Here is a 22,500-nt window from a genome sequence, read left to right as displayed (position 1 = left end):
TTTGCCTTGAAATTAATACTTTTTTGCCTTAAAAGTATTTTTATCTTGTAAGTATTTTTTGCACTGTAAGTAATTTTGCCTTGTAAGTATTTTTGCCCTGTAAGTGATACTTTGAAAAGACTAATTACTCCTACACGTACAACACGTACATCAGTATATACACAAGCCTACGTACCATATGGGAAATGAGCACGTGAGACTCCTTGATAAAATATATGCATCACCTGTTATTTTTCCCATGGCATTTTATGTATAAATAAGACTTAAGGGATACTTAAAGGTGAAGGGAAGGAGAGAAAATGGATGAGTGCCCATACTCTCTCTCCCTCGTTAAAGAAGCGAGGGAGAGAGAGAGAGAGAGAGAGAGAGAGAGAGAGAGAGAGAGAGAGAGAGAGAGAGAGAGAGAGAGAGAGAGAGAGAGAGAGAGAGAGAGAGGGAGAGAGAGAGAGAGAGAGAGAGAGAGAGAGAGAGAGAGAGAGAGAGAGAGAGAGAGAGAGAGAGAGAGAGAGAGAGAGTGAGAGAGAGACAGAGAGAGTGAGTGAGAGAGAGAGAGTGAGAGAGAGAGAGAGAGAGAGAGAGAGAGAGAGAGAGAGAGAGAGAGAGAGAGAGAGAATGAGAGAGAGAGAGAGAGAAAGAGAGAGAGAGAGAGAGAGAGGAAGATGCTGATGAATACATGGAGATAATAGGACGAGCAAGGAATTGACAAGTAATTAATAGAACAATGTAAGCACACACACACGCAGAACACACACACACACACACACATACACACACACACACACACACACACACACACACACACACACACACACATATATATATATATATATATATATATATATATATTTGAAAAGGAAAGAGCCCCAATGAGAAATGTAACTGGATCATGTATATATAATAAATAAATATATATCTATATATACATTTATACATACATATATATGTATATATATACATACATATATATACACATACACACACACATATATATACACACACATATATATAGATACACACATACATATACAAATATATACATATATAAAAATAAAAAAGTGTCATGAAATATTTACATTGGCTTTGTCGTACAAAAAGGACCACTGCACATTCCATTCTATTTATATATGAACAACCTGTATCTGTCAACATATTGCGTAATCAGTAGGCTTAATTCTCTTCGATGAGACCCTAGCAGCCGTACGAGCTTTGTGCAACCTTTGATGATATTACAAAAACCGACCCCCCCCCCCCTACCGTCCCTGCCACCCTTTCCCCGAAAGATATAAGTATTTGGGTTCGAAGTTTCTGGACGCCTTTGTTCGAAGACCTACAGTATGTAAGTATTTGGAAGTGCTACTGGATTGATTTTTTGTTGTCGTTGGTTATCATTTTTTATGTATTTGAGTACCGCTGTCGTATTTATTATTAATTACTCTTCCTAGTACCAGACAGTGTCACTATAAAACAAAACGATGTTTAAAGAAATAAACAATCGTCAGTGGAAAACACCAATTTAGTGCAGACACGATTACAATTCGAAAGAAAGAAAATGTTTAAGTACATTCGATGCACAACAGCGTACGACAATATCAAAAACAGGCTAAGTGAGAGCACAGACGGAGCATTCATCAACACGTCATTAATTATTATCAATGATAATATTGCTGTTTTTTCTTTAGCTTGTTATCATACAGCAACGAGAAACCTGTTACTATATAACGAAGCGAATTAGAAAAGAGCAAACTTGTGATGTAGTAAAAGTTCACAAACACTACGATTCAGGGAAAAGTGATAAAGTTTGAAGAACAGTTTACGAACAAAGAGAACGGAAGTGTGAGGCAGCAAACACGAAGACAGAAACAAACTCGCCGAATTTATGCCTGTAGAAACTATAGGTGACATTAGTGCAGATGTAATAGGATTTATAGATATGATAACATCGATGGTACAGTATCATACTAGTCTCTATTTTGGCTTTGTTTTTTGTTAATAGGAGAATGAAGACTGCGTATTGAATATTATTTTAGCGTTATAAAGTAAGGATTATAGCTATATGAAAAAGTGGAAAGATATATATATGTATATTTATATATATGTATATATAATATGTATATATATATATATATGGTCTATAATATAATGGTATATATTAAGATATAAAACAAGTATATAATACAATGATACATAGCATTGTATAATACGATGATTCTCCCCCAGGTGCCTAAGAGCTAAAGATTAAAAGCAAGTTTGACGCGATTCGCTTCTGTCCTTAGGCTGTGGCTAAGGGCGTCCGTGGCGGTGGCGTTGGTGACGTTGGCGGCCGCAGCTCCGTCCAACAGCACGACACAGATAGAGAAACCGGGATGGCAACCTCGACTACTGGGACAAAAACAACACGTGGTCAGCTGATGAGTTGTGATTTGTCCTTGATATGCAGAAAATGAATGTGTGTAATACACGTACTAATTAGGGCACTCATTCGCTTATTCTCATGCTCGCACGCACACACGCACACACACACACACACACACACACACACACACACACACACACACACACACACACACACACACACACACACACACACAGGGAGATCAGAGAGAGTGAGAAAGAGAGAAATAGTAAGAAAGAGACAGAGAGAGAGTGAGAGAGTAAGACAGATAGAAAGTGCCCAACTCCACTGATTCGAGGCCAACCTTGACCCCCAGCATGGTGCCTTCATGGAACTATATTTCTCCGAGGATGACACCCTGGATTACGCAGACCGATGGAACTTGTACATCTCGAGCTTTGATCCTTTCGGCGAAGTGAGCATGATTATTTAAATATACCTACATAGTACCTGCAGATAATACTACTTATTAGTCTGAATGTCTACCCATATGTGCATAATAGAATCTAACGAAAAATGTGAAACTTTCCTTTAAGGTGGATGTAGAGTACCGTATGAAGTCCCCGGGTCGTTTCCTGGACGACATCGCCTCGTGGAACATCCAGGTCATGGATGAGACTGCCGTGTGGCCCAACAACCCTGATTATCTCCCCAGTAAGACTGAGCTGAGATTGCCAAATGTCTTTTTTATATAACTTTACTAGCACTGAGTATAGGATCTATTGCTGCAGATTACGTATCAGTTTCTTTTAAGCTTTCTTGAATGAGAGAGCTTTCTGGATTCCCTCAAGCTCGACATTTTTGGGGGATCGAGCTTTCCATTGTACTGCTCACCTGATAATTAAAATAATTTTAGTCAAAATTCTACTTCTAATAATATCAATTAAAATGGACCTAACTCTTTGACATCAGAACTCACTTTCTCCTAAAGGTTCTGTAGCAGGCGCCGAGGGCATCATCTGGACTTCGGGCTTCCTCATGCCTGGCAAGACTGACGGGCAACTGCAGATGTACGACACTACGAAAGACCCTGCTGACGGACCCTACAACATCGCTAGCAATGATGATGTAGGCCTATAGTATTTCCTCTTTATGATTAATATGTATTGTACCTATATCTTTAAGAATGATGAATTATACTGGGGTAGTTCCCCACACTGAACAAATGAGAATGAATTTACATATATATATATTTATACATATACATATATATACATTTATATATACATATATATATATTTATATATACATATATATATTTATATATATACTTATATATATTTATATATACATATATATATACATATATATATATTTATATATATACATATATATATTTATATATATACATATATATATTTATATATATACATATATATTTATATATATATACATATATATATATGTTTACTTGTTTCGTATTGTATTTTGATTTTTACTTTTTATTTATTTGTGTATCTATTTACTAACACAAAAAATTATCCCAACACAGGGGAAGTGGGCCTACCATCGGGTGATTTGGAAAGACATGGACTTGGACGGCGATTTAGACGCCCTCACAGCGCGATTCCACAGACCACTAATAGGTTAGTGGTCTTGCTTCCAATTCCCCCTCGGTTAGGTCACTTGCCTTGCCTCCAGTTCCCCCTTGGTTGGTGCAATATGGTGGCAGCGGCAGGATACTTTGTCTAAAGAGATAGAGGATCATTATTTATATTAGTAAATACACGAATGGTGGTAATGAGGACGGTATAATAACACCCAACGGCCAAACCATAACACAATAGTCCCCCAACGTCGTCTCCAGGTACCACCCGTCACGACCTTCTGTGGTTTGAGAACGAAGGAACGGGTTTCAGCGAGGGGTGGAAGGAGCACCTGATATCCAGCGACGGGCCAGACATCCACTTCGACATGGTGACCCTCAACGCCGGCGGGAGAGACTACAACTGTATCATCGCTGGCGAGTTCTTTAGCGAGAGGATTTCTATCTATTGGACGGAGAGCGAGGTCGACGATTGGAGTGACCCGACACTGGTGGGCTTTTCCTTTTGGATTCTGGTTTTGTTGTCTCTGTGGATTCTCATAGTCTCTCTTTGTGTTTTTTTTTTTTTTTTGGTCTCTTGTGGTTTCTTTTGGTCTGTGTTTTCTTTTGGTCTCTGTGGTTACTTTTGGTCTTTCTTTGTGGTTTCCTTTGGTCTCTATATCTTTTGTGGTCTCTTCTTGGCCTCTTTTGGGGTCTCTTCTTTTTGTGGTCTCTTTACGTCTCATGTGGTCTCTATCTCTATCATTGTGGTCTGTTTATGTCTTTTTTTTCTTTCTTCAGCGAGAGGTTTTCGAGCTACTGGATGAAGAGCGATAATGGCTTGTAAGTTTTCCTTTGACTTTTTTTCGGTTTCTGGTTTCGTTTGGTCTCTGTTTTTTCTCTCTTCAGAATACTTTCATTCATTATCTCTCTATGTCTGGATTTGCTCTCTCTTTCTCGGGATTTCTTTCTCTCTCTTTCTCGGGATTTATTTCTCTCTCTTTCTCGTCCTATTCTCTCCATGTATTCATCAGCATCTTCCTCTCTCGCTCTCTCTCTCTCTCTCTCTCCCTCTCTCTCTTTCTCACTCTCGTCCTCCCACTCTTGCTTACTTTCTCTCCATTCATTATTTTCTCTGCCTATATAATTATGTATATGTCTATATATCTATGTCGGACTCTCTATCTTTCTATCTATCTATCTATCTATATATATCAATCTAATTATGTATCCTTTAATATATTGATATTAAAGTGTCCACTGTGATAATATAAGATGAAAATCTGACAGAGCATGAATGACTTCACAGCCCAAGAGTTTTATTTGACCGGTTTCGACTATATCTTCATCAGAAATATATGGAGTTGTAAGTATTCCTGATAAAGCTATAATCGGTGACAGTTAAGTACATCACTTGAACAGAGATGTTCGTTCTTAATCATATATTTGTTCTCCACATCTGGTTGTCTAATAGCACATGCACCACCCTAACGATTTTATCTATCTACCTGCGTGCGTGTACTTATCTACCTGCGTGTGTACGTATCTACATGTGTGTTTGTACTTATCTACCTGTGTGTGTACCTATCTATCTGTGTGTATCTACTTATCTAACTGTATGTGTATCTATCTACCTGCGTGAGTGTACTTATCTACCTGTGTGTACTTATCTACCTGCGTGTGTGTTCCTGTCTATCTATGTGGGTACTTATCTACTTCGTGTGTGTCTATCTGCGTTTGTATACCTATCTACCTGTGTGTGTACTTATCTACTTGCATGTATGTACCTATCTACCTGTGTGTGTACTTATCTCCCTGCGTGTCTGTACCTATCTACTTGCATGTGTATCTATCTCCCTGCGTGTGTGTACTGATCTACCTGTGTGTGTACTTATCTCCCTGCGTGTGTGTACCTATCTCCCTGTGTGTGTGTGTGTGTACATATCTACCTGTGTGTGTATTTATCTACCTGTGTATGTGTACACCAATTCCTTTAAAACTCCTTCCTTTTCCTACGCAGGTGAAGTCTCGTATCATCAATTCCAACGTCCAGCCTTTTGACGTCTTGGTGGAGGACTTCAACCGCGATGGAGTCCTGGAATTCCTGGTCACGGAATTCAGGAATGACCTTGGAATCGGCCATGTCTCGGTGTACGAATTCCCGGAAGATTTCAGGTAGGGTTTGGGACTTTATTTCGTCGCACCAATTTATATAGTCTCATTTGTACGTTACTTTACCAGTTCATTACACCATTTTCTGTCACTTCAGTTTACGTCACTACACGATTTCATTACATTAGTTTGTTACTTCATAAGATTCATTACATCATTTCATTATACTACAGTACGTGATTTCATTACATCATTTTATACCACCTTATCCTTCACAATACCAGAATACCAGTTCATCACATCAGATCATCACCCCATAATACATTATTTCAACATTTTATATCCCCGCATTCTACTTCACTCTTTTATCACATTTTATCACCTCATTTTATAACCTAATTATACCACACTACACCAATACGTCACCTCAAAATGCTTAATTTTATTTTATTACATCGTCTTATGCCACATCATTATACATCAGGACACCAGTTCATCACCTCACGCATTCTACATCATCACTACACTCCACACCACACCTCGATTCATCCTCTCACAATACCTTATTCTGCATCATCACATCACTCCATCACCTCACTATATTCCACACCACGAATTCCTCCCATTGCTTCGTCACCCCACAATACATAACCCCAACACATCACACACTTTTATCTCACCTCATTCATCCCTTTCACCTCAGGACGGACGACTTCCCTCACTTCAAGATCGCCGACGGTTTTCTCCCTAACCAAGTGACGGGAGGACAGACCATGTCGCCGGGAACGCCCAAGGTCTACTACCCTAACGCCGCCTACGCTGAAGATGTGGCTGAAGATGGGATGTAAGTGAGAGGCAGAGGGAGAGGAATGGGAAGGGAGGAGAGAGGGAGAGGGGTGGGAGGGAGGGAAGAAAAGGGGGAGAGGGGTGGGACGGAGGGAAGGAGAGAGGGAGAGGAATGGGACGGAGGGAAGGAGAGAGGGAAAGGGGTGGGAGGTAGGGAAGTAGAGAGGGAGAGGGGTGGAAGGGAGGGAAGAAGAGAGGGAGAGGGGTAGGAGGGAAGGAAGTAGAGAGGGAGAGGGGTGGAAGGGAGGGAAGCAGAGAGGGAGAGGGGTGGGAGGGAAGAAAGGAGACAGGGAGAGGGGTGGGAGGGAGGGAAGCAGAGAGGGAGAGGGGTGAGAGGGAGGGAAGAAGAGAGGGAGAGGAGTGGGAGGGAGGGAAGGAGAGAGAGAGAGGGGTGGGAGGGAGGGAAGGAGAGAGGGAGAGGGGTGGGAGGGAGGGAAGGAGAGAGGGAGAGGGGTGGGAGGGAGGGAAGGAGAGAGGGAAAGGGGTGGGAGGGAGGGAAGGAGAGAGGGTGAGGGGTGAGAGGAAGGGAAGGAGAGAGGGAGAGGAGTGGGAGGGAGGGAAGGAGAGAGGGAGAGGGGTGAGAGGAAGGGAAGGAGAGAGAGAGAGGAGTGGGAGGGAGGGAAGGAGAGAGGGAAAGGGGTGGGAGGGAGGGAAGGAGAGAGGGTGAGGGGTGAGAGGGAGGGAAGGAGAGAGGGAGAGGAGGGGGAGGGAGGGAAGGAGAGAGGGAAAGGGGTGGGAGGGAGGGAAGGAGAGAGGGAAAGGGGGGGGAGGGAAGTAAGGAGAGAGGGAGAAGGGTAGGAGGGAGGGAAGAAGAGAGGGAGAGGGGTGGAAGGGAGGGAAGGAGAGAGGGAGAGGAGTGGGAGGGAGGGAAGGAGAGAGGGAGAGGGGTGGGAAGGAGGGAAGGAGAGAGGGAGAGGGGTGGGAGAGAGGGAGAGGGGTGGGAGGGAAGAAAGGAGAAAGGGAGAGGGGTGGGAGGGAGAGAGTTAGAGAGAGAGGGAGAGAGGGAGAGAGAGAGGGAGAGAGAGAGAGAGAGAGAGAGAGAGAGAGAGAGAGAGAGAGAGAGAGAGAGAGAGGGGGTGAGTGAGAGAGAGTGAGATAAATCCTGTTTGTAATTTAGTATTTTGATTATTAATGATGATATCTAATTTTTGCATATTTTTTAGTATTGTTGGTATTATAATTTTTATTATTGTTATTATTATTATTATTATTATTATTATTATTATTATTATTATTATTATTACTAGTAGAAGTAGCATGATGGTGATTACCATTATTACCATTGTCATCATTTTCTTTATTTTCAATACTATTACAGTGATCAATGAGCTATCATCACATTGTTTGTAATTATTGCAGTTATCAATATTATCACATTTACTACTGCCTGCACTGCTTCCATTGATCTTGCCATTATCATCACCACAATCATTATTATTATTATTATCACTGTTACTCTCACTACTATCATCACTGTATCTTTTGCCAACAATAAATAAACCCATAAAACTCACAATAAAACGAGCAACGAAACTAAAACACTAAAACTTCAATAATACCTACGAACATTGTAATATCTACGACCAGGCCACACAAACCATACATCCTGTTATCTGGAGATGATGACGGTCGCTTCTACGTGTTGTATCCTACGTCAGAAGATCGAAGTAACTGGGTTTACGAGAAGAACGTACTCATAGATACTGAGGACATCATGGTTGGTAAGTTCGATAGAAGGAGGTTGTTCGAAGTCTAACTGGCTGGTATATACGGTTTTTAATACATAGTTGGGTGTATCTTTATTTATCTGTCTGGTATATACGGTTTTTAATACATAGTTGGGTGTATCTTTATTTATCTGTCTGGCTTATCTGTCTGTGTCTAAATCTCTTTATTAGTCAGTCTGTTTATCTATCAATCAAACTATGTATGTATATATATATGTATATATATATATGTGTGTGTGTGTGTGTGTGTGTGTGTGTGTGTGTGTGTGTGTGTGTGTGTGTGTGTGTGTGTGTGTGTGTGTGTGTGTGTGAGAGTGTGTGTGTGTGTGCGCGTGTGTCTATCTATCCATCCATCTATCTATCTTTGTCTGTCAATCTATCTATCTATGTACCTATCTATCTATATGTATATTACATATATAGATAGATAGATAGATTGATATAAATATACACATATATACACACACACGTATGTGTGTATGCCTATCTGTCTTTCTATCTATTTTTTCACTGGTCTATCTATCTATCTCATATTCTTATGTATTTATCAGTGTATTAAACTCCGTATCTACCTATCCATCCATCTGTCCCTCTGTCTGTGTCTATCTTCCATTTGTGTATCTATATATCTAGTAAAATAGTATATCTGTCTATATATTTATTTATTTACCTGTCTATATATCTATTTATTTACCTGTCTATATATCTGTTTATTTACCTGTCTATATATCTATTTATTTACCTGTCTACATATCTACCTATATATCCATTTACCTACGTCCACCTCTGTCTTTCTAACATTCTGTCTATTTAAACAGAATATACTGTCTCTGTATCTGCATGTCTCTCTCTGATCAAGCATATATTTATTTACCTAAATGTTTATCCGTCTATTTGTATATATCTCCGTCTATCTATATATGTCTATTTGTCTATTTATCAATTTAATAAATTATTTTAATGTTCATGTTAATCTATATATTTATCTATATAAGGTCGAATATTCTGACTCACGAGAAAGAAAATATATCTTTACCCGTTAACCCTTCCCCTTCCCCTACCACTTTCCTTTTTCTTCCCCTTCCCCATCCCTTTCCCTTCCACGTTTCTTTCCCCCTCCCTTTCCCCTTCCCATTTCCATCCCCCCTAATCCTTCCCCTTCCCCTACCCCCTTCCCCTTCCACTTCCACTTCCTTTTCCCCTACCCCATTCCCTTACCCCAACCCCCTTCCCCTTCCCCTAACCCCAACCCCCTTCCCCTTCCCCAACCCCCTTCCCCTTCCCCTACCCCAACCGCCTTCCCCTTCCCCTTCCCCTTCCTCTCCCCCCAGGTAAGATGGCCCACGGTGACCTGGACGGAGACGGCTACGAGGAGGTCATCGTGGCTGGGTACGCGGTCAATCAGCTGTTTGTCTTCACGTACGCTCCTTGAAACGTTTTTGAGACGCAACGTTCCTGTGGCGATACGTTTTTGAGGCGACGTTTGAATGTTTGGTGTTTTTTTTAAATAATAATTTGGTTAATTAATTATTTATTTGTTGATTCTTATATTTATTCATTATTATTTTTTAAAAATTAAGCCCAATGTATTATTTATTTTATTAATAAATAATTAATCGCATGCTTTGGTGTTTCTGATTAGGTAAATTACGTATTGATTTACCTGTTTATCTATTTATATATAATTATTATTTCTTATCAAGTTCCGAAAAAGGGATAAACTTACTTTTATCAGGATAGGAATTAATTGAAATCCCGAGAGCAGATTTTTTTTTTTTTTTTATTCAATAAAACAGGAATTATTTGGAATCATCAGAGGAGTAGTTAATATATGAATAATTTGGAATCACTTGAACGGGAATGATTGGGAATCAACAAAAATCAGGATAATTTGGAATCTATAGAATGTAAGTAATTTGGAATCACTTGAACAGAAAAAAAATGGAATAAAAAAAATTGGGATAATTTGGAATTGTCAGATAAGGAATAATTTTGATTCACTTGAACAAAAATAAATTGGAATCGCCAAGTTAGGAATAACTGAGAATCGAAAGAATAGGAATAATTCGGAATCACTTGAACAGGAATAACATGATATCAACGAAAATTGGGATAATTTGAAATCGGCAGAACAGAATCAACGAAAGTAAAGAAAAGAGCGCTGTTAATGTTAAAATATACAAACCTTTTACGAGACTTTGTAAAATAATAACATTTTGACAAATAAAACTGAATTAGTATTAGTTATTTTTTTCCCTACTTGGATCTGCTGTAATTCTTTCATTGTTATTGAGTGATTTTCCATGCATGGAGGTGATTTGAGTGTGTTATGTGCTTGTTTGTAAACGCTTGTGTGCGTATATGCTCGTATACATACGTTTGGGTGTGTGTATTTACCATAAGTGGGTGTGCGTGTGTATGTGTGTGAGTTGTATAAGTACGAATGTGGGTGTGTGTATTTGGGCATGTGTTTGTCGATGTGTGTGTGTGTGTGTGTGTGTGTGCACGTGCGTGCGTATATGTGTGCGTGTGTGTGTGTGCATGTGCAGGTGCATGTGCGTGTGTATGTGCGTGTGCGTGCCTGTGCGTGTGTTTGTCTTTTCATTTGTTTCTTGAAAACTGAAATTGGGTTAAACTGTACAAAGAAAAATCATATCTTGTGACAACGAAGTGTATTCTTGGTAATGCATAAATGAAAACAGAAATAGTACAGTCTGAAGCCGAAAAAAATATTTTACATTATGTTAAATCTTATGGAATATGCACAGTTAACATCTTATAGGAAGAAAGGACATCATGGAAGACCAAATGGAGGAATATTACTGTAAAAATGACAGAATTAAAGAACAGAAAGATAATTGAAATGAACGATTCTTAAAGGCCATAACAAAATAAACGTATTTTTACAACATGGTGTCAAAGACACTGGAACTTAATGCATAATAACCCAAACTTTGCTGATAATCACACACACACACACACACACACACACACACACACACACACACATATATATACATATATATATATATATATATATATATATATATATATACATACACACACACAATGATGCTTGTGCCTATGGAGGTCTGCGTATGCAAATACATGTACACAATATGTTTTAATCTATGCATCTACTGTGTATCTATGTATATATGTGTACTTACACCTGTAGTGTGTCTATATACATATGTACGTATAAGTGTGCGGATAAAACTATGAAAATAAATTTCTAACGTGACGTGATATTGCCAACATATCGGTTAAGATATTTAAAATAGTTCCTGCTTTCTCTCACACCGTTTTCTACGAGTCCCACCTGACGACACCTGTTATTATCTGATATTATAGGCTAAAGACTGATATAAATCATCTTCAAGTCGTTCTTTATTTCAAACTTCAACACAGAAACTATGGAAGGAAGTTCTAAATGGCTAATAAAAAATATATATTTATCTATCCATCAACATTAATCAGATCGGGTTATCTATTCGCTCAACGGGACTATATTCAAGGTCGAATTTTACTATTGAAAAGTTTGACCATGAGAAAGAGGAAGAGGAGAAGCTTCACCCAGTAAGTCTTTATCACGCTCCTAATGTGAAAATTATGTGGAATGTTTTAAACTGCGGGCCGTGGGATACGGAATGGTTAATGGTTATAACTAATAAATGTGCTAGACGTCAGAGGTCAAATAGCACTGTGATAAAGTATTGTGGTGAAAAAAGGGTTAAAAATGAGTTAACGACTAGGATAAGTGGACAGAGGAAGGAGATGAAGAGGAAAAAGAAGAGGAAAGGTGGAGAAGAAAAGAGGAAATTATTTGAAGCATGTGCTAAGGTCCAAGACAAGGGTGATTCCCTACATTGGGCCTCATTCCCCGTTTCCCAAGCCTCTCCACGACAACAACTAGCATGGGGTTGGGGTGGGGGTGGGGGGGTACGGAGCATGACTTAAAAATTGAATTTTGTCTCAGCTACAGTAGCTACAGATAATTATCTCTCGTATATCAATAAATCGGAATCTTTCCTTAAAGTCTTCTTGTCTTATAGCTGCTACGCCATTACACCATTTATATTTAGCAATAACTGAATCTGAAAAGCAAGACACTGAACATGGAGATTATCATACATTGGTCGAGGGTCACAGAATAGAAAAAGTTTGGGAAACACTGCTCTGAATACTTACACTCACAAGTAGGCCTACAAACTACGAAAAAATGCCATATTTCCTGTTGTCAATAGCAAGTAAACTATACTTCATTTTCATTCTAAGCAGATTATCACGTGGGAAATGCGTGTCACAGTTATGATTCGTGACTATTTTTAATCTAAATTTTATAAAGGTTTTCAGTTTCTTTTTTTACCTGTGTCAGATAATCATACAGTTTCAGAGAAGGTTATGTTATGTACTGGGTATCTGGGGATATATATAGATAGACAGGTAAATAAACTAGTGGACGGATAGACTGATTGATTGATAGATAGATATATAGACAGATAGAGAAATAGAAATAGAGATAGATAAACGAATATATATATAGAAGGACAGACAGACAGATAAACTGGCAGATAAGTGGATGGACAGATATATATATCTATTCCGTATAACTTTTTCACGATGATTTTTATTTTTCATATTATTACTATCATCATTACATTGATTGATTTCTGATCCGAACACTTTGGAGTGCGCCATGAGAAACGGACGCTATGTATCTCGCATTCCACATGTTTGTTTGTTTTTTCTCTCCCACGCACGCCCATTAATAGTCTGATAAAACTCATTTTAAATATAAAGGGAAGTAAATTTGGTTGCTATTTTTTTTAATAACAATATAGGTAGTATCTATATATAGATAGATAGATAGATAGATAGATAGATAGATAGATAGATACACATACACACATACACATATACATAAACATACGTATATATGTATACATATACATATATATATATATATATAGATAGATAGATAGATAAACACTACTTATATGGTTAGCAACCTAACTTATTTCCTCTTATGTTTGAAATGGGTTTTACCAGATTTTGAATTGGCGTTCTGTTGATACGAAATGATATATCTAGACACATGTGTGAGAAAAAGGCATGTGAAATTTTTATCAAGTGTTCGTTTCTCATGACGCACTCCAAAGTATTCGGATCAGAAATAAGGAAATAAGTAGTGAATGATAAATGGATAAATAGATAAATTTAAAAAATGGATGTATGAATCAATATGTAAACCAGTCAAAATAATTATGATGGTAATAATATGAAAAATAAAAATCAATATGAAAACGTTATAATAGATGTGTGTGTGTGTGTGTGTGTGTGTGTGTGTGTGTGTGTGTGTGTGTGTGTGTGTGTGTGTGTGTGTGTGTGTGTGTGTGTGTGTACATACAAATATATACACATTCACACACAGTACATTCATACACACACCATTCTGTATATTACGTTTCGATAGATCTTTATGAATGAGTCAACCGTACTCAAACACTTAGCAAAGACCAACTACATACCATAACACGTAAACTTGAGCATGCGAAAGGAACAGCTGTTTTATCACAATCGAAACAGCTGATGCCACCCCACCCCCCCTTCTCCCCGGCCGCCTCGTCTCCCCAAGTTCATATATACAGGAAGCCGATGCTATTTACTACTTTTTGTAGTTGGAATTTCACAGCAAGTACGTGTTCAGAGCTGTGCAAGTATTGGTTTCCTGTTGGCTAAAAATACTAGTAGACTTTGTTGTTATTAGTGTGATTATTAGTGGCACTGTGATCGTTTTTGGTTTTATTATTATCATCTTTGTTATTATTATTGATGTTGTCGTTACCATCATTATCATAATTACTATAATAGTGATACAAAATATTATTGTCACTTATTATTATTATCATTATCATTATTATCATCATTAGCATCATCCTTTTTACAACGATCATTACCATCACCATTATTATTATTAACATTATTCTCAGCATTTTTTACTATTATCATTATTATAATTTTTATCATTGACATTATTGTTATTTTCATTATTACTATCACCATTATAATAATAATTATTATTACTAGTAATATTATTTACGATATTTATTTATTATGTATTAACATGTTGTTATCATTATTATTATCATTATCACCATTATTATTATCATTATCACCATTATTATTATCATTATCATTATTATCATCATCATCATTATCATCAATACTATTATTGTTATTATTATTATTATCATCATTATTATTATTATTATCATATTTATTCTTCTTGTTATTGCTGTTATTGTTATTATCATTATTATTACCATTACCATTATTAGTATTACTCCCATCATCATTATTATTACCATTATAATTGTCAGCATCATTATTGTCATTCTTGCCATTATTACTGTTATTATTGTTACTATTATTATCATTATCATTATTATCACATTGTTATTATTATTGTTATTATTATCGCTATCATCATTATCATCATAATTATCATTATTATATTATTATTATTATTATTATTATTATTATTATTATTATTATTATTATTATTATAAGTACTATAATTATTTTTGTTGTTATTCTTATTGTTATCATCATTTTTATTATCAGTATTTTTATTATCACCATTATCACTGTCAATGGTGTTATTATTGATATTATTATTATTATCATCATCATCATTATTTTCATTACTATCATTATTATTATTATTATTAATATTATTGTCATTATCATTATCATTATTACTATTAATATTGTTGTTGTTATTATTATAGTAATAATTATTGTTATTGCTACTTTTATTATCAATATTGTTATTATTATTGTTAGTATTATCATCATCGTCATTATCATCTTCATTATTATCATCGCTATCATTATCATTGCTATTTTTGTTATTGATATTACCATTATTATTATAATTATTTATGATAACATTATTATTGTTACTATCACTATTATTATTATTAATAGTAGTATTATCATTATTGTTATTGTTATTTTTTCTTTGTAACAATTATCATCATTGAAATTATTTTATTTATTATGATTATTAATATTCTAGCTCTTATTTTTTATTTGGTATCATTATTATCATTAATATTATCATTATTATTACTGTTATTATCATCATCATTATCATTATTTTTATCATTATTATTATCATTATTATTACTGTTATTATCATTAATATAGTTATTACAATAACAGTAATAATATTGATAATAATTGTTATCATTACCATTATCATGATCATTATGATAATTATATGAGTATCATTACCATTATTATAATAGTAGTAGTAGTATCATTATTATTATTATATTAGTAGTAGTATCATTATAATTATTATATAAGTAGTAGTAGTATCATTATCGTTATCATGATCATTATTATAATTTCCCTTATCCTTATCCTTACCATCATCATCACCATCATCATCATCATCATCATCATCATCATCATCATCATCATCATCATCATCATTATCATTATCATTATCATTATCATCATCATCATCAACATCAACATCAACATCAACATCAACATCAACATCACCATCACCATCACCATCACCATCACCACCACCATCATCATCATCATCATCAACATCAACATCATCATAATCATCACCATCATTATCCTCCTCTCCAGAATGTGGCAGAGACCGTGTGTGGCTGTGGCGCTGCTGGCGTGCGCGGTCGCGGCTGCAGCTCCGTCCAACAGCACGGGCAAGGTCGAGAAACCAGCGTGGCAGCCTCGGTTCTTAGGGCAGATTCATCTTAAGGTTCGTTGGGCATTGTTCTAAGAGTCTGGTCGGAGGGGAAGGGAAGGGAGGAAGGGAGGGAGGGGGGGAGGTTATGTTGTGATGAGTAAAAGAAAAAAAACGTCTATTGGGGAGTAAGAAATTAATGAAAAAAAGCGTGCACACGAATAATCTCACGCGGACACAAAGACACACACAGACACACGCAAACAAACACACACACACACACACACACACACACACACACACACACACACACAAACACACACACACACACACATACAAACAACAAACTAAACAAACGAACGCAAACACACAGTTTTTTTTTTTTTTTCACCTGTACCCAATTTCCTTTCCCCTTTCTCCCTCCAGCACGCTGCCTTCATGGAACTCTATTTCTCCGAGGATGAGTCTCTGGATTATATGGATCGATGGAACCTTTACATTTCCAGCTTCGATCCTCTGGGTTCGGTAAGTATGATTATTATTATCATTATTATTATTATCATTATTATTATTATTATTATTATTATTATTATTATTATTATTATTATTATTATTATTTACTATCATTATCATCGTCATTATTATTATTATCATTATTATTATTATTATTATCATTATTATTATTATTGTTATTATTATTATTATTATTATTATTATCATTATCACTAATATTATTATTATTACTATTATTATTATTATTGTTGTATTGTCGCTCTGTATCCAATATTAATCTATTCTTAATGGGCTCACGGTCAAGTTGATTCCTAAGAAGTGGTAGCGTGAATGGAAACCGAGTAACTCCCACCTCGTATATACACCTCGGCATTATCGTATGAGAATAATGTTGCATATAAACTATAAATAAATAATTTGCATATAAACGAGTCGCAGACGAGCGTACTTACACGAAATAACGTGAAATGGAACAATAAAACAGAATAAGTAAGGAATTAAATTAGATTAGATTAAATTAAAAAAATGCTCTGTTGTGTGCAGTGCATAGTAGGAAATATAAGAAAAAGAAGGAGAGGAAGAAGGAGAAGAGGAAGAGGAAGAAGAAGAGGAAGAGGAAGAGGAAGGGGAAGGGGAAGGGGAAGGGGAAGGGGAAGGGGAAGGGGAAGGGGAAGGGGAAGGGGAAGGGGAAGGGGAAGGGGAAGGGGAAGGGGAAGAAGAAGAAGAAGAATGAGAAGAAAAAAAGGAGAAGAAAAAGAAGAATGAGAAGAAGACGAAAAAAAGGAGGAGAAAAAAAAGAAAAAAAAAAGAACAAAAACAAAAAAAGGAAAGGAAAATATAAATTAAAAAAAATATGAAGAAAAGAAAAAAAGCAATATTCTCTTCTCTTTGCCAGGAAGATGAAGTCTACCGCATGAAGTCCCCGGGTCGTTTCCTGGACGACATCGCCTCGTGGAACATCGAAATCATGGACCAGTCTGCCGTCTGGCCCAACAACCCTGATTATCTGCCCAGTAAGACTTTTTTTCCGTTTTAAGACTTATTCTGTTGTTTTCTGAATAAGACTGATTTGCTGGTTCGTTTTTCGTTTTAAGACTGAATTGGTGGTTTTGTTCTGTTGTTTTCTGACTAAGACTGATTAGCTTATTCGTTTTTCGTTTTAAGACTGAATTGGTGGTTTTGGTATGTTGTTTTCTTAGTAAGACTGTTTGTTTGTCTGTTTGATTTTCGTTTTAAGACTGAATTGGTGGTTTTGTTCTGTTGTTTTCTTACAAAGACTGATTTGCGTGTTTGTTTGTTTTTCGGTTTAAGACTGAATTGGTGTCTTTATTCTTTTGTTTTCTTAGTAAGACTGTTTGTCTGTTTGTTTTTCGTTTTAAGACTGAATTGGTGTTTTTGTTCTGTTGTTTTCTTAGTAAGACTGAATTTTTAAAAAATCATATAATCTTACAAAGATTTTTTTTTATAATCATAGAATCACCCTAGTTACACAGATTAAAAAAAAATTGTCATAGAATCTCCCCAAAAAGATTGATTTGTTTTTTTTTCCGTATTCTTAGTAAGACTGAATGTTTTTTTGTATGGCTGACTTTATATGTTTTTTTGTTTGTTTTTTTAGTTTTTAATCACAAAACCAGAATGTTTTTTTGTTTTTGCTTTTGTCATATATATGGCTGACTTTATATGTATTTTTTTTTTTTTGTTTCAGTTTTTAATCAAAATCTCCTAAATAAGATTGACTTAACATATTTTTCCGTATTGTTCTTAGTAAGACTGTTTTTTTTTTCTTTTTTTTTTTTGTCATATATAGGGCTGGCTTTATATGGTTTTTTTTTTTTAGTTTTTAATCACAAAATCTCCTAAATAAGATTGACTTGATATGCTCTTATGCTCATTATTTTTGTCCCTAATTAAGATTATCATAATTATCATAGGTCTATCATATCACTTCCCTCTTAAGATAGATATTATTTATTTTCATTATAAAATCCCCTAAATAAGAATTATATTATATATTTTCATTTTCACTTTTATTTTTAATCAATTAATTTTTTTCAATCATGTCTCCCGAATAAAATTGACTTGATTTTAATTCACCCTTTAAGTAAGACTGATTTTTAAAGTTGTTATTAAAAATCTAAAATAATCTAAATAAGATCTGAATTGATGTAGTTTTATCGTATTGCCTCTCGAGTAAGAGTAAATACTTTTTTTTGGGGGGGGGGATCTTTTAAATAAAACTTGTTTTATTATTATTATATTATCTATATAATCTGTTTTGCTTTACATGTAATGTCTCAGATAAGACCTTTCTTCCTTTGTCAAATAATCTCCCATATATAATAGACTTTATTTTTTACATTTTAGCATATTGTTTACTTATCTTATCTCCCAAATTAGACTTTATCATATCCTCTTGATAAAACTGAACATACATCCATTAATCAATTATGACATTATCTTCCTGATAATTTTTTTTCACTGTTATTTCCATAATTCGGTTTGTTTATTCGGTTTGTTTATCGTAAGATTTATATTTATATTTTATTCTTGCCATCTCCCTCGTAAGATTTATATTTATATATATTTTCATCCTATTACACTCCTTAGGACCATTTGCACAAATTGTTCATCCCTCCTTATACATCCTTATCCTCCTCCCGAAGGCTCTGTAGCAGGCGCTGAAGGAGTTATCTGGACCTCGGGCTTCCTCGTCCCTGGCAAGACCGACGGACAACTGCAGATGTACGACACTACAAAGGACCCGGTCGATGGTCCTTATAACATCGCTAGGAATGATAACGTGAGGAGAGAGAGCGAAAGAAAGCGAGAGAGAGGGAGAGAGAGAGGGAGAGAGAGAGAGAGAGAGAGAGAGAGAGAGAGAGAGAGAGAGAGAGGAGGGAGGGAGGGAGGGAGGGAGGGAGGGAGAGAGAGGGAGATAGATAGATAGATAGAGAGAGAGAGAGAGAGAGAGAGAGAGAGAGAGAGAGAGAGAGAGAGAGAGAGAGAGAGAGAGAGAGAGAGAAAGAGAGAGAGAGAAAGGAGGGGGGGAGGGAGGGAACTGCGGATGGTTCTTTTAACATCGCTAGGAATAATAATGTGAGGTGAAATCGAGAGAAGGAGAGAGAGAGAGAGAGGGAGAGGGAGGGAGAGAGAGAGAGAGAGAGAGAGAGAGAGAGAGAGAGAGAGAGAGAGAGAGAGAGAGAGAGAGAGAGAGAGAGAGAGAGAGAGAGAGGTGAGGGAGGGAGGGAGGGAGGGAACTGTGGATGGCTCTTACAACGTCGCTAGGAATAATAATGTGAGGAGAGAGACAGAGGGATAGAGGGTTAGGGAAGGAGAGAGAAGAAGAGGGAGAGGAAGGAATAGGATGCAAGGAAGGAAGGGAGGGGGAGGGAGGGAGGGAGGGAGTGGGTAGGAGGAAGGGGGAGGGAGAGAGTGGGAGGGAGGAGGGAAGAGGGAGGGAGGGAAGAAGGGAGGGAGAGATAGAGAAGGAGGGAAGGAGGTAAGGGGAAGGGAAGGACGAGAGAGAAAGAGCGAGAGAGAGAGAGAGAGAGAGAGAGAGAGAGAGAGAGAGAGAGAGAGAGAGAGAGAGAGAGAGAGAGAGAGGAGGGGGGGGAGAGGGAGAGGGAGAGGGAGAGGGAGAGAGAGAGAGAGAAGGGAAGAGGGAGGGAGGGAAGAAGGGAGGGAGAGATAGAGAAGGAGGGAAGGAGGTAGGGGGAAGGGAAGGACGAGAGAGAAAGAGCGAGAGAGAGAGAGAGAGAGAGAGAGAGAGAGAGAGAGAGGAGAGGGAGAGAGAGAGAGAGCGAGAGAGAGAGAGAGAGAGAGAGAGAGAGAGAGAGAGAGAGAGGGAGAGGGAGAGAGATATAACCCTGAAATTCTTTTATACAGTAAAAAGACAGATAGATGATATCGTACAGAGCCCTCTAGTCCACACAGAGAGATAACGATATACAGAGTCACCAAGTTTATCCCAATTCATCCCAGTCTGTTCCCAATCTATCCCAGTCTTTTCGAATCTAATCCAATCAATTCAAGTATATCCCAGTCTATGTCAATCCATCCCAGTCTATCCTAATCCATCGCAGCCTATCCCAATCCATCCTGGCCTATCCCAATCCGTCCTAGTCTATCCCGATTCGTCAGTCTATTCCATTTCATTCTAGCATATCCCAATCCACCTCAGTCCATCCCAGCCAATCCCAAACCATCCCAGACCATCCTACTCAATCCTAAACCATCCAAGATCCTCCGACTCTATCCCACTCAATCCTAAATCATCCCAGTCGATCCTGCTCTATCCCACTCTATCCTAAACCATCCCAGATCATCGACGTCTATTCCACTCAATCCTAAACCATCCCAGTCTATCCCACTCAATCCTAAACCATCCCAGTCTATTCCACTCAATCCTAAACCATCCCAGTCTATCCCACTCAATCCTAAACCATTCCAGTCTATCTCACTCAATCCTAAATCATCCCAAACAATCCCAGTATATCCCACTCTATCCCACTCAATTCTAAACCATCCCACTCAATCCTAAACCATCCCAGTCTATCCCACTTAATCCTAAACCATCCAAGTCTATCCCACTCAATCCTAAACCATTCCAGTATATCCCACTCAATCCCAAACCATCCCAGTCTATCCCACTCAATCCTAAACCATCCCAGTCTATCCCACTCAATCCTAAACCATCCCACTCAATCCTTAACCATCCCAGTCTATCCCACTCAATCCTAAACAATCCCAGTCTATCTCCCTCAATCCTAAATCATCCCAGTATATCCCACTCAATCCTAAACCATCCCAGTATATCCCACTCAATCCTAAACCATCCCAGTATATCCCACTCAATCCTAAACCATCCCAGTCTATCCCACTCAATCCTAAACCATCCCAGTCTATCCCACTCAATCCTAAACCACCCCAGTCTATCTCACTCAATCCTAAATCATCCCAGTATATCCCACCCAATCCTAAACCATCCCAGTATATTCCACTCAATCCTAAACCATCCCAGTCTATCTCCCTCAATCCTAAACCATCCCAGTATATCCCACTCAATCCTAAACCATCCCAGTATATGCCACTCAATCCTAAACCATCCCAGTCTATCCCACTCAATCCTAAACCATCCCAGTCTATCCCACTCAATCCTAAACCATCCCAGTCTATCTCACTCAATCCTAAATCATCCCAGTATATCCCACCCAATCCTAAATCATCCCAGTCTATCCCACTCAACCCTAAACCATCCCACTCAATCCTAAACCATCCCAGACCATCCCACTCAATCCTAAACCATCCCAGACCATCCCACTCAATCCTAGATCATCCCAAACTATCCCAGTCTATCCCACTCAATCCTAAACCATCCCAGACCATCCCACTCAATCCTAAACCATCCCAGTCTATCCCACTCAACCCTAAACCATCCCACTCAATCCTAAACTATCCCAGTCTATCCCACTCAATCCTAAACCATCCCAGACCATCCCACTCAATCCTAAACCATCCCAGACCATCCCACTCAATCCTAGATCATCCCAAACTATCCCAGTCTATCTCACTCAATCCTAAACCATCCCAGCTCACCACAAACATCCCCCCAGAATGCGTGGTCTTATCACCGCGTGGTTTGGAAGGACAT

General features: G+C 37.5%; 2 protein-coding genes across 2 annotated transcripts in view; both read left to right on the top strand.

Annotated features, from left to right (window-relative positions):
- The window catches only part of LOC125037008, a 13,033-nt gene extending 2,191 nt beyond the window's left edge, over positions 1-10,842 (top strand). Inside the window, exons 2-11 of the mRNA XM_047629970.1 lie at positions 2,235-2,400; positions 2,709-2,807; positions 2,929-3,046; positions 3,324-3,460; positions 3,885-3,978; positions 4,200-4,429; positions 5,938-6,092; positions 6,733-6,873; positions 8,463-8,596; positions 9,934-10,842. Coding sequence (XP_047485926.1) covers positions 2,235-2,400; positions 2,709-2,807; positions 2,929-3,046; positions 3,324-3,460; positions 3,885-3,978; positions 4,200-4,429; positions 5,938-6,092; positions 6,733-6,873; positions 8,463-8,596; positions 9,934-10,034 — 1,375 coding nt within the window. The 3' untranslated portion in view covers positions 10,035-10,842. The remainder of the gene's footprint in view (positions 1-2,234; positions 2,401-2,708; positions 2,808-2,928; positions 3,047-3,323; positions 3,461-3,884; positions 3,979-4,199; positions 4,430-5,937; positions 6,093-6,732; positions 6,874-8,462; positions 8,597-9,933) is intronic.
- Positions 10,843-16,277: 5,435 nt separating this feature from the next.
- LOC125037215 overlaps positions 16,278-22,500 on the top strand; it is a 10,137-nt gene continuing 3,914 nt past the window's right edge. The window contains exons 1-5 of the mRNA XM_047630264.1: positions 16,278-16,409; positions 16,761-16,859; positions 17,743-17,860; positions 19,514-19,650; positions 22,463-22,500. The exon at positions 22,463-22,500 is cut by the window's right edge and continues 56 nt beyond it. Of these exons, the coding sequence (XP_047486220.1) occupies positions 16,278-16,409; positions 16,761-16,859; positions 17,743-17,860; positions 19,514-19,650; positions 22,463-22,500 (524 nt within the window). The remainder of the gene's footprint in view (positions 16,410-16,760; positions 16,860-17,742; positions 17,861-19,513; positions 19,651-22,462) is intronic.

The sequence above is a fragment of the Penaeus chinensis genome, chromosome 22 (assembly GCF_019202785.1).
Source record: "Penaeus chinensis breed Huanghai No. 1 chromosome 22, ASM1920278v2, whole genome shotgun sequence".
Lineage (NCBI taxonomy): Eukaryota > Metazoa > Arthropoda > Malacostraca > Decapoda > Penaeidae > Penaeus > Penaeus chinensis.
The sequence above is the reverse complement of the archived record's forward strand: the minus strand, read 5'-3'. Positions and strand labels throughout refer to the sequence as shown.